Raw genomic sequence first — 12,530 nt, 5'->3', positions numbered from 1 at the left:
TTTTCGAATGACGGCTGCGCAGGATGACCTTTAGACGAACGGTGGCTGGCATTCACAAAGTCCAGCTATTCGTTTCACCTGGCAGATCTTGGAACACTCAAGAAGGAACGGCTTAATTGTCGAGGTGGAGGAGCCCACCAATACCGCGATTCTCGAGAGGCCGAAGCAACTTCTCGGCACGGATACCACGTGAACCACGTGCCGGACAGAAAAATGAGCCTGTCTACGGCGTGTCTACTTGTTCTCATAATTTGTTGGGCGCTGGCAGGTTTTTCCTCGGCCGGTCGCTACAGCCCCGACTGGTCGTCACTGGATACTCGGCCTTTGCCTTCGTGGTTCGACGAGGCCAAGATCGGCGTCTTTGTCCACTGGGGCGTGTACTCTGTGCCGGGCTTCGGGAGCGAGTGGTTCTGGTGGAACTGGCGCGAAGGAGATCCCGAGCACGAGGAGTTCATGAGGTGCTACTACAGGCCGGACTTCAAGTACCAGGATTTCGCTCCGCAGTTTAGGGCCGAGTTCTTCAACCCCGACCGCTGGGCCGACATTTTCGCGAGGTGAGCGCGCTTTCACGCACATTTCCTTTTCCATGCTCAGCGGAAAATTGGCTCACACATCAGCAGTTGATGAGCTCCGATGGCCAAGGTCACTTAGGCGTTTTGTGGCAGTCAGTATGTTTGAGCGATTCGCACAGTTGCATCTTGTCGCAGCAAATGCTATTACTGCCAGGGATGCTATCATTCTGAAATATTACTGTGCGGACGGCACACAAGTAAAAGAGGTCAACGTGTCTGGTGGTGCGAGCGCATCCTGCCGACCGTGTCCTTTATGCATACGTGCACGCGACAGACCCCACACCTTCATTTTATTTGTCTTCTAATGCCAGTGCGCCTCTTCAAGTTAACGAGAGATGGCACTACAAAGTGACAGAAGCCGATTTAACGTCGATAAAGATGTGAGACGGCAGGCACGCTTGAATGTGTCGGATGTGTTGACGCTTGGTATAATTGGCAAGGAGCTCACGGCCGTAAACGCTGCCACGACTTTCACCAGGATGAATTCAGAGAGAAGAAGCCCGATGGGTGCCACTCGGAGCCAACTCGTTGATGGAGCACAGCGCCAAGCCACACTGGAAGCGTTCGCCATGACATGGGTTGGAGCATCACCTTGAGGGTATTTTAGCAGCACGGCATCCTCGATGGCTTGGTTTGCCGCTGTTTTGCTGCAGAATTCTACCCGCCATACCGTGCTCACCGTGATACCGCGATAAAGACGCGGACCACGCACCTTATTTTTCTTGTCTTCTAACGCTGGCGGATATGCGTGCCTCCTCAATTTACCGACAGAGGGCGCTACATTGTTATAAAAATGCGATTTCGACGGACTACCTCGCACTTATTCGATAAGCTCCATACACAGCAGACTTGTACAGATTGCAGAAAAAAAGTAACCAATTACAAATAAGCATAATTGATTCAAAAATATAATTGATAACTGTTAGTAATTACTGGCCCACGAACGTGATTGACTGTTTTAACGTTATTTTCCTGCCTACTTTTTATAACATTGCACAAGTACAGTAAATAGAACGAGCTGGTATGTCTTTATCAATGTGTGCTCTGAAGTCGGGCGAATTAGATTTCACGTGGAAATTGCCACAAGATAACTGAATTCAATTTCTCGACCGTAAACTTGGTTCGCGAAGGCCCACATGCGCTGGATGTAAAACCCAAGGGCTAAGAAAAGCCCTTCTACAATTTGACAGCGCAAATTCTGAACTCATCAAGAGGGGAATAGCTAACGCGTGCCTCAATTCGGCATTAATGAAGTCATGCGAGCGCAATCCCGTCGCATGTTTTAGTAATCACATTATCCAGTTGGAAGACGCTCGACTTCCTCCGTCCGTTATTACGGGTGTGCGCGAAAGGCTCTTGCAGACGATAAAACGCGGGAAAAAAGTGCAGAAGTCAAAACAATGAACACGCACGTAATACCACACGCACATTAGCTGGGGAAAACCGGGGGAAGGCGGGAGATGGAAATTTAGGACGAGTAAAACGAGAATACGGTGAAAGCAGGAGCCAACGTTTCGACAAGTGGACTTGTCTTCTTCAAGGCGACATATGCATTCCTCGCCACAGTATATACAGGTGGGGTTCTTCTAAAGGGGGGGGGGGCGTAAGGGGGTGGATGTGGCAACGTGCGAAGATGTATTAGCGGCGAGAGTGTCGAGTTGAGAATAAAGGAGTGCTGTGCACAAGGCCAGGGCCACGGCCGCCTGTCAATCAAGTGACAACAGCCGTGTGGCAGCCGGCGTGTCTGGAGGTCGTGGGCTATCGTGTCTCTGAAAGAGATAATAGCAGGAGCGGCAGAAACCGGTGCTGGCAAAAAAAAATTAAGAAAATATTGAAACGGAACAAATGAATAAAGAAAAAAATAAAAAAAACGGAAAGAAAGAAAAAAAATAACTACCAAGCAACCAAAGTAAGTGTGGTTGCCTATAGCTTGAAATATAGCATAGCGAATAGATTCTAAAGCTTGCTTGAAACGCTTATGCTTATTGCAACATATGGGTAACAGCGCAAACAGAAGACCACAAGAAAGGAGACACATACGCACATATGCGTACTTGTCTCCCTTCTTGTGGTCGTCTGTTTGCGCTGTTACCCGTGTGTTTCAAGATGAGCCAACTCGCCCAAAAAGAAGTATTCATTTTTGCCAATTCGCTGCAATGTCTTCAACGTATGGATAAGGTATGATTCTCTGTATTTTCTTTCTCGTTGAGAACGGCAATTTGACTGGAAGTTGTGGAGTTTAAGTTCATCAAAGTTGTGACCTGGCTGGTTGCAATGCTCGGCGATGGCATATTCAAGCTTTTTAGTTGTGTCCGCGCGATATCCGTTTAATCTGACGTTCATTAATTGTCCCGTTTCACCGATGCATTGTTTCTTAGAGAAGGAACATTCAAGCATATAAATCACATCCGAACTTTTACAAGTAACAAAGCTGATTTTTGGGCTAGTTGGTACTGTTTACTCATAATGGCAAAGACTTTAGCGCAATTCAAAAAGACAGTGACGTGACAGAGACGCAGGACAGCGCTACAAGTAAAGCTAGATTTCTGTTCGTGTGTATAACAATTTGGGGTGCTTTTAATTTTAATGTCGCTTTGAAGGTGCCTGAAGGTTTTGCACCTGGGGTGACAACATGCTTTTATTACAGGGGAATGATGTTGGCTGACTTTCGCGTGCACTAACATGTCTTTAATGTTTCATTTGCAGCGATAGGTAACCCTTGGTACATCCGGGAACGCTTTTCTCAGACGCTCGTTCCTTGATAATACTGGGTGGTATTTTTATAAGATGTTACTTATGTTTGGGAGCGCATTAGAATATTTTGTTATAAACGCTGGTGGTCTGTCAGATTCTGGTGTAGGCTGTTTCTTCGCTAATTCCGACTGTCTCTCCAATCTTGACGCGACATCATAAGCTCTATCGAGAGCAACTTGTGGATAGTTTCTTTCTGCTAGCGTTCTTTTAAGGTCATTTAGGTGGTGGATATAATCGTGGTCTTCGCTGCAGATTCTTCTTATTCGTTTCGCTTGTGCGACAAAAATTCCTTGATTGCAGTGTCGCGGGTGACGACTATTGTAGTCTAATTATTGCTGGCTATCCGTAGGCTTCCGGTAAAGTGTTGTTCTCAGTTTTCCATTTTCTATGTAGACCATCGTGTCGAAGAAATTGATCTAACTAGTAGAGTCGTTTGAAAGCGATTGAGTCGGTTAGCGTAGAGTTAGTTAACGTGCTTGTGACGCGTTCCCATATTATAAATACGTCGTCAATGTAACGCAGATAGGTGTGGGGTTTTAAAGGGTAGTATTCCAGCAGGTCTGCTTCAAGCTGTCCTGTGAAAGTGTTCGCATACGAGGGAGCGAATGATGCACTCACACACATAAGCTGCCACACAATATAAAGAAAGTCGCAGGCAGATACAATGTTGGCATTGCGTTTTCCGTCCCATGCAAACGGGCTAAGATTTGCTCTCTGATGGCGAATAGGCTGCCGGCTACATGCTTCAAAGAAGCACGCAACACGTTACACCGATTGTGTTAGCGATGTAGTTTACAATATTCCCATAAAGTCCGGAAAAGCTTATGTTGGACAAACGGTTACGATGCTTTAATGATCGAGCGAGAGAGCACCGGTTGGCGGTCAGCAGCAACATGGGCGGGCACTTGGCCGACCACTGCAAGCGCTGTAGTTGCGTGCCACTCCTGGACAAAACTACCTTTCTAAGGAAGGCGAAAAACCGCACTGAAAGGGAGATAATCGACGATTTCTTGAAACAAAGAGCAAGAAATAAGTGTGTTAGCACGTCGTCACCAGGACTGAGTGGCAAATAAATGTCACTCATAAATTATAGCCTGTAATCGCCGCCAAGAATAGAACGTGCAGCTCATACCGAGCATCCAACCTCTAACTCCTCGATCGGCTTCTTATGTAGGAGTTTCTTCCGTTCCCTCCTTAAGTCTAGGCTAATTCGGGTTCTTAGCATCCTATGGTCACTGCAGCGCCCCTTGCCGAACACGTCCACATCTTGTATGATGCCAGGGTTAGCGCAGAGTATGAAGTCTGTTTCATTTCATTTCGGAGTGCTATATTCGGGTGCAACTTTAAAAGGCAGCGGCATGCCCCCATAGAAGGCAGATGCTCACGAACCTCCGCCAATGCGCGAGCACTCTAGAATGACGTCATGAGCCGGACCACCGATGACTCCGCCAACGTAGAACATGCAGCCCGACCTTCGAGCTGGGCCGAACCCCGTCAGCGGGACTATTTTTTTCGTCGCGGAGGCATCTTCTAAAGGGGAGGGGGCGTAAGGGGGTGGATGTGGCAACGTGCGAAGATGTATTAGCGGCGAGAATGTCGAGTTGAGAATAAAGGAGTGCTGTGCACAAGGCCAGGGGCTCGGCCGTCTGTCAATCAAGTGTCAACAGCCGTGTGGCAGCCGGCAACACGTCTTCATTTCGAAAATCAAAGACATGGAATAGAGCGTTGCACGGGCATTTTCAGGAATATCATAATTCACCTCCACTAGTAGCTTTTTAGCTCCATTAAATATAAATAGGTGGCGTCCGTCTATCCTAATATGAGCAAATTGAGATTGTCTGCTTTTATTTCAATACGTAGGGAGTTAAGCACAGTGCATGTACAACCAACGTAGGCAACGTAGTTCCGATAGATAGTCTTGCTTGTTCGTGTAAGTTCTCGAGGAATCTGCGTAGTGCAGTGTAAGGAAATACAAGGCATTGAACACGAGGGTAGAGCGACTTAGGGGGCGGAAATATCATTCAAGGGAGAAATGCACTGAGAGAATAACATTTTGTGCGTTCTACTTTATTTTCCTCTACCCTTTCACCGGCGTTGCAAAACCTTGCTGCATCCACGTCGCCTTATAGTATTTATCTAAATTTAATTAGTTCGACTACTTATATGATAACCTACAGCAGAATATTCAAGTTATTTGAACAAATGATGACTAAATTAAATGGAAATGAGTAGCGAGTTGCACTATGCCTTAACACGAAAAAGAACTTGTGGAAAAATCTTCCAGAATCTCTTTGCAGACACTTAATTTTATTACTCCAAGAAGGCGTTTAAAATTTGTTTCATTTTTGTTTCTACTATGAAATGATCACATACAAGACAATGCAAAGCGGCACATCAAATACTCCTGCCAAGTTTCTACAAATTTTTGTGCAGCAAGGAAATACTGTTAACGACTATGCATTTAGGCACGTCTTCTGCTCCTTAGAGATGAAACCAGTTTTATGTACTTTTTTAAATTGATTCCGCTTCTGGCTGCAATACGAAGGACACTTTTGGCGGTCTAGGAAATATCTTCCAGCGAATCTCCAACCATTCAAACCGCTTCCAATCTCTTTAACGCGATTACAATGGAAATATATCTGTCTATAACGGGGTACAGCTGAAGACAGGAGAGGCCTCGTCCAGATGACCGAAGCGCGGCAGCGGATGCCTCCGCGACGAAAAAAATAGTCCCGCTGACGGGGTTCGGCCCAGCTCGAAGGTCGGGCTGCATGTTCTACGTTGGCGGAGTCATCGGTGGTCCGGCTCATGACGTCATTCTAGAGTGCTCGCGCATTGGCGGAGGTTCGTGAGCATCTGCCTTCTATGGGGGCATGCCGCTGCCTTTTAAAGTTGCACCCGAATATAGCACTCCGAAATGAAATGAAACAGACTTCATACTCTGCGCTAACCCTGGCATCATACAAGATGTGGACGTGTTCGGCAAGGGGCGCTGCAGTGACCATAGGATGCTAAGAACCCGAATTAGCCTAGACTTAAGGAGGGAACGGAAGAAACTCCTACATAAGAAGCCGATCGAGGAGTTAGCGGTACGACGGAAAATAGAGGAATTCCGGGTCAAGTTACATAACATATATTCGGCTTTAACTCAGGAAGAGGACCTTAGTGTTGATGCAATGAACGACAATCTTATGGGCATCATTAAGGAGTGTGCAATAGAAGTCTGTGGTAACTCCGTTAGAGAGTATAGCAGTAAGCTATCGCTGGAGACGGAAGATCTGATTAAGAAACGCCAACATATGAAAGCCTCTAATTCTACAGCTAGAATAGAACTGGCAGAACTTTTCAAGTTAATCAACAAGCGTAAGGCAGCTGACATAAGTAAGTATAATATGGATAGAATTGAACATGCCCTCAGGAACGGGGGAAGCCTAAAAGCAGTGAAGAAGAAACTAGAAATAGGCAAGAATCAGATGTATGCGTTAAGAGACAAAGCCGGCAATATCATTACTAATAGGGATGAGATAGTTCAAGTGGCTGAGCAACTCTATAGAGATTTATGCAGTACCAGTGGCACCCTCGACAATGACGGAAGAGAAAATATTCTAGAGGAATTTGACATATCAAAAGTAACGCCGGAAGAAGTAAAGAAAGCCTTGGGAGCTATGCAAAAGGGGAAGGCAGCTGGGGAGGATCAGGTAACAGCAGATTTGCTCAAGGATGGTGGGCAAATTGTTCTAGAAAAACTGGCCACCCTGTATACGCAATGCCTCCTGACGTCGAGCGTACCGGATTCTTGGAAGACCGCCTACACAATCCTAATCCATAAGAAATGGGACATTCTCAGATCATGAACAGGAGTTCGCCATTATCCCTCAACAGAAAACTGTATAACAGCTGTGTCTTACCGGTACTCACGTACGGGGCAGAAACCTGGAGGCTTACGAAAAGGGTTCTACTTAAATTGAGGACGACGCAACGAGCTATGGAAAGAAGAATGATGGGTGTAACGTTAAGGGATAAAAAAAGAGCAGATTGGGTGAGGGAACAAACGCGAGTTAATGACATCTTAGTTGAAATCGAGAAAAAGAAAGGGGGGGGGGCATGGGCAGGACGTGTAATGAGGAGAGAAGATAAGCGGTGGTCATTAAGGGTTACGGACTGAATTCCAAGGTCAGAGAAGCGTAGCAGGGGGCGACAGTAAGTTAGGTGGGCGGATAGGATTAAGAAGTTTGCAGGGAAAACATTGTCACAATTACCACACGACCGGGGTAGTTGGAGAAGTATGGGAGAGGCCTTTGCCCTGCAGTGGGCGTAATCAGGGTGCTGCTGCTGATGATGATTATAGCTCTCCATCATATTGTTCCTACTTTGTGACGTGTCGCCGCTCTTCAAAAGCGTCCTTCAGCGTCCCTCCCAACCACGCTAATATGTTCGCCCTTATTTACAGTTGGGATCGCAGTGAAACTCACTGCGCCACCTCCATTCGAACGTCGGACCATCCGTCTCGCGCCTGAGCACGATCATCTCTAGGTATCCGAGTTCTTAATAACCTCGTAGGAAGACAGTATTCACCAGATTTTTCCAATGTCGCCAGGAAAAAGGAATTTCGGCAGAACCAATCTCAAGATGTCTATCAAGGTTAATGCAATTAGCATTCAGACAATGTAGCCGAAGGTACCTGTATTTATAGAATCTGTAGTGGTCGTTCTGAGATTTTATTTCTTCGGTTATATGCGACGTACAATGTCATTGATCGCCCCATTTCTCTGTGGCCTTTGCTCGCTGGGATCGGCCGTCACCATGAGGGTAGGATGACGGCGATATGCCGACGACACGGCGACGACCGTGAAATTACGAGGATGCAATGACGTCGCTGGAATGACGAAGGCGGTGCGGGGACAACGCCAGGACGACTATGATACGGCGATTCTGAAGTAATGACGATGTTGTAATGAGGGCGTAGTTAGCTTTTTGAAACGATGGCGGTGGCACGACAGCGTTACGAGGACGGCATGACTACAACGGGATTGAGATGACTGTATGACGAAGATGGAACGATCACGACGGCATCACCACCCTCACTCCGAGAGCATACCTAGTGGCTCAAGTTGGTAGACAACTTGGGTCACATGGCGTAATAGTTTAGACAGACAGACAGACAGACAGACAGACAGACAGACAGACAGACAGACAGACAGACAGACAGACAGACAGACAGACAGACAGACAGACAGATAGATAGATAGATAGATAGATAGATAGATAGATAGATAGATAGATAGATAGATAGATAGATAGATAGATAGGTAGATAGATAGATAGATAGATAGATAGATAGAAAGAAGGTGCCTGAAGTAGGCGAACAATCGTAATGGAATTAAAAAAGGGGGGCGTGTGCGTGGGCGATTACTGATTCGATTTTCCCTGTGACCGAAGAGCACCGCTGATGTGCACTAGCCTGTGCAAAGTACCGCTGCTGTGTCGTGGCATGCCTGCCCCGACTTTCCGGGAAACCGACAAACGCCACTGGCCAAAAATTTTCATAGGTGCTGCATGTTTTTTTTAATTCTTAAACGGGCACTAAAGGCCGATACTAAGTCAAGCTAAAGTGATAGATTAGTGCCAGAGAATCACTAAGGCGTCAATATTATCGGGAACAGCCTTAATAATCGAGCAATTTAGGTAAATGCAGGAAATTATTAGAGATTCTCCCGGAACATTGAAGCACTTGCCCGATGACGAAAGCACTCCTCAGTTAAGTTATGTCGCTAGTACGCAACTGCTCGTTGCCAAAAACATCCTTGTATCGTAAGATGAAATCAAATGCTATATACTTGTCAAGTTGTATTTCATTTTTAGAAAGAAGAACTCATTGAAATTACCCTTGACAATGACGCGGGCGGCCGAAAGGTTTCGTTTTCGCTTGACTCTGCGCCTACCACGCTTTCGCGTTTCAGTACTTTCGTTATCGCGTAATGCTGCGCTGGTTTTGCTCGCTCACGAAACTCGCCCAAACTGCAAGGAACAGAGAATTCAACTTCCGTGTGAGGTCGCGGGATGCCCAAATAGTCTACGCTTGACCAAAAAGCAGCTACAGCGGCGAATCCACCGCTCTGTCTAGGCTCGGTACCGCCTTCTGTTGGGCGCCGTTACTCACCGACGGCAGCAAAGGGTGGTGATGGCGTATGCAACGTCACCACTCCCCCGGTTGGGCGGCGGGAGATCTGTATTCGGACCCTTCAGATGCAATTTTCTCGTAAACAGTCTTTTCTCGGCACGAAACAATCATTGCTAGGTTTCTGGAGTGATAATTAAACAGTCCACGCCGACTGAGTATTTGCCTTCAGCGTCCCTTTAAGTTTTGTGTCTGACCGGTTGCAACTCGCGCGGCCGTATCTTGAGAGTGATCTGCGTTGGGGGCTGAGTCTTAGTACGTAGCGCCGACTTACCAAGACCTTTCCACCTTTTGTGCGTGCTGTGCGTCCTCGGCTTTCGCTTTGCGTTGAAGCGATTGACAGCACGAATGTCACTTCGCTCGCTGCTGCTGCCGCGTTTCCTCACGCCAGCGTTTACACGGCGAGTTTCCGCAGTCATTGAGTGTGATGTGCTCATCTTTTCTGTGAGCGCTGACACCTCGCTTATTATTTAGTTAGCAAGTGTATGGTTACAAGTTGTTACGGCCGATACCCGCCGTGGTTGCTGAGTGGCTATGGTGTTGGGCTGCTAAGCACGAGGTCGCGGGATCGAATTCCGGCCACGGCGGCCGCATTTCGATGGGGGCGAAATGCGAAAACACCCGTGTACCTTATGTATTTAGGTGCACGTTAAAGAACCCCAGCTGGTCCAAATTTCCCGAGTCCTCGACTATGGCGTGCCTCATAATCAGAAAGCGGTTTTGGCACGCAAAACCCCATAATTTTTTTTATACGGCCGATAAGGGTGCTATCCTTACTTGGTACGGCTGTCTGCTAATTTGCTGTCGCAATGGAACGATTGCCTTTCGGGCGAAACTGCGTTTTTTTTTTATTTTTTCGAATGCCCGCGTTGAAATTACTCGCGCTAGCTATCATCGTCGCTCTCTTGTTATGAAGCGCAGTGAAGCGGCGTTTCCTTTAAGTGAGGGACTGGATGACTCGAGTACAGCGATTTCCGTATTTCTGGAGATGTACACGAAACTATTCCAACGGGGCGATGAAAAGAGGACATGTCAAGCACGGTGCGCATCATTTATAGAAACTGTTCACATTTTTCTCGAAGCAGACTGCTATAACCACTGAGAAAGTCGCAAAGGCCAATTCATACCTCCAGCCGCCTCTCCAAGTGAGTGCAGAAAAGAAAATATTTGCTGTTACTGGTAAATGCGTTCTATGCTGCTGCCTCATGCTTTGTGGCTGAGTAATATTGAACATGTGACATTCAAAATGGCATTAAGATTTGTTTTTTACCATTGAGAGGAGTAGAGGAACTAGAGGCATTATTACCCTAGCTGATGTCCCTGCGTGCGAACAAAAACGTGGATTTGTCGACCTACGAGATGTGTGTTTGATGCAGGGCCACGTAGTCAACTAATAAGTGATCCTATTGTGAATTTGCTAATGTAATCTTCGCCTTACATAAACATGAATATTCATCAAGAAACGTGCGCACACTCTACACATATGCACAAATGTATGCACACCTTTTTGCCTCACGATACTCGCGAGCCTTGCTTACCCTGCAATCACTGCTGACTCATACGAGTCGCATGCGCCTTCTTCAGGTCGGGTGCACGGTATGTGGTGCTGACAAGCAAGCACCACGATGGCTTCACCCTGTGGCCCTCGAACGTCTCGTGGAACTGGAACGCCCAAGATGTGGGGCCGCATCGGGACCTGGTGGGGGACGTGGCCGCTGCCGTCAGGCGCCGCGGAGGGATGCGGTTCGGCCTGTACCACTCTTTGATGGACTGGTTTCACCCGCTCTTCCAGGCCGACAACGCGACGGGGTTTTCGACTGCTTCGTTTCCGCCAGCCAAGACTCTTCCGGAACTCCTGGAGATCGTCAATAGGTTAGCCTTCTGTCGACTTTTACGGTGCTTAGTTGACGTAGCATTTCATCATCATCATCATCATCATCATCATCATCATCGTCGTCATCATCATCCTATTTTATGTTCACTGTAGGGCGAAGGCCTCTCCCTGCGATCTCCAATTAGCCCTGTCCCGCGCCAACTGATTCCAACTTGCGCCTGCCGAATTCCTCATTTCATCACCTCACCTAGTTTTCTGCCGTGTTCGACTGCGCTTCCCTTCTCTTGTCAACTATTCTGTAACTCTAATGGCTCACCGGTTATCTATCCTACGCATTACATGGCCTGCCCAGCTCCATGTTTTTCTCTTAATGTGAATTAGCATATTGGCTATCCCCGTTTACTCTCTGATCTACACCGCTCTTTTCCTGTCTCTTAACGTTCTTAACATTCTTCGTTCCATCGCTTTTTGCGCGGTCCTTAACTTGTTCTCGCGCTTCCCTGTCAACCTCCAAGTTTACTCCAAGTTTACTCATACCCTTCGCCACCCACTAACGCTCTATCTCACGCCTGTGAAATGAGCGTGAAGCAAGTATGAGTCAGTGTACTCGTGAGTAAGTATACCTAAACCGTTTTAACTTGGTAAATTAGCGACAGACTTTGAAGAATGCCGCTTCCTCCTCGCGCGCCCTCACCGAGGCCAACGCCGCGTCGCTGTTGGCCTACTGGCGTCACGTAGGACTTCGCGCCGGCTTCGTTTGTTCAAAGTCGTTTACACAACCACCACCACCACCTGTTTACAGCCACCACCATTTATGCTTAATATGCGTTGACAGACTGGCGAGGAACGCATGTTTGCGCCGTTGCCTTTCCGTGTACGTTGTGTTTGTTGTTTGCGAATGCCCTGAACTAAGGTTTACACCAAGTGCGACAGGGCGTCGCACCTTTTTCCATGAAATGAGCTGCTGCGCCTTGCGACGTCGACATGGATTCAGCGAAAGCAAAACATTCATTGCCCTTCCACTGTGTGAACACCCGCCGCGATTGCTTAGTGGCTAAGTTGTTGGGCTGCTAAGCACGATGTCGCGGGATAATAATAATAATAATAATAATAATAATAATAATAATAATAATAATAATAATAATAATAATAATAATAATAATGCCTTTATTTCTGTCACGTGTAGGATACA

At 47.0% G+C, this 12,530-nt stretch overlaps 1 protein-coding gene across 3 annotated transcripts in view; it reads left to right on the top strand.

Annotated features, from left to right (window-relative positions):
• LOC142576262 (alpha-L-fucosidase-like) overlaps positions 1-12,530 on the top strand; it is a 49,809-nt gene that overhangs the window by 22,393 nt on the left and 14,886 nt on the right. For all 3 annotated transcript variants that reach the window (XM_075686306.1, XM_075686308.1, XM_075686307.1), the window contains 2 exons: positions 23-554; positions 11,089-11,376. In XM_075686306.1, coding sequence (XP_075542421.1) covers positions 214-554; positions 11,089-11,376 — 629 coding nt within the window. In that variant the 5' untranslated portion in view covers positions 23-213. The remainder of the gene's footprint in view (positions 1-22; positions 555-11,088; positions 11,377-12,530) is intronic.

Source organism: Dermacentor variabilis, chromosome 3 (genome assembly GCF_050947875.1).
Source record: "Dermacentor variabilis isolate Ectoservices chromosome 3, ASM5094787v1, whole genome shotgun sequence".
NCBI lineage: Eukaryota > Metazoa > Arthropoda > Arachnida > Ixodida > Ixodidae > Dermacentor > Dermacentor variabilis.
Note: the sequence above shows the minus strand (reverse complement) of the source record. Positions and strands in the feature narration are given on the sequence as shown.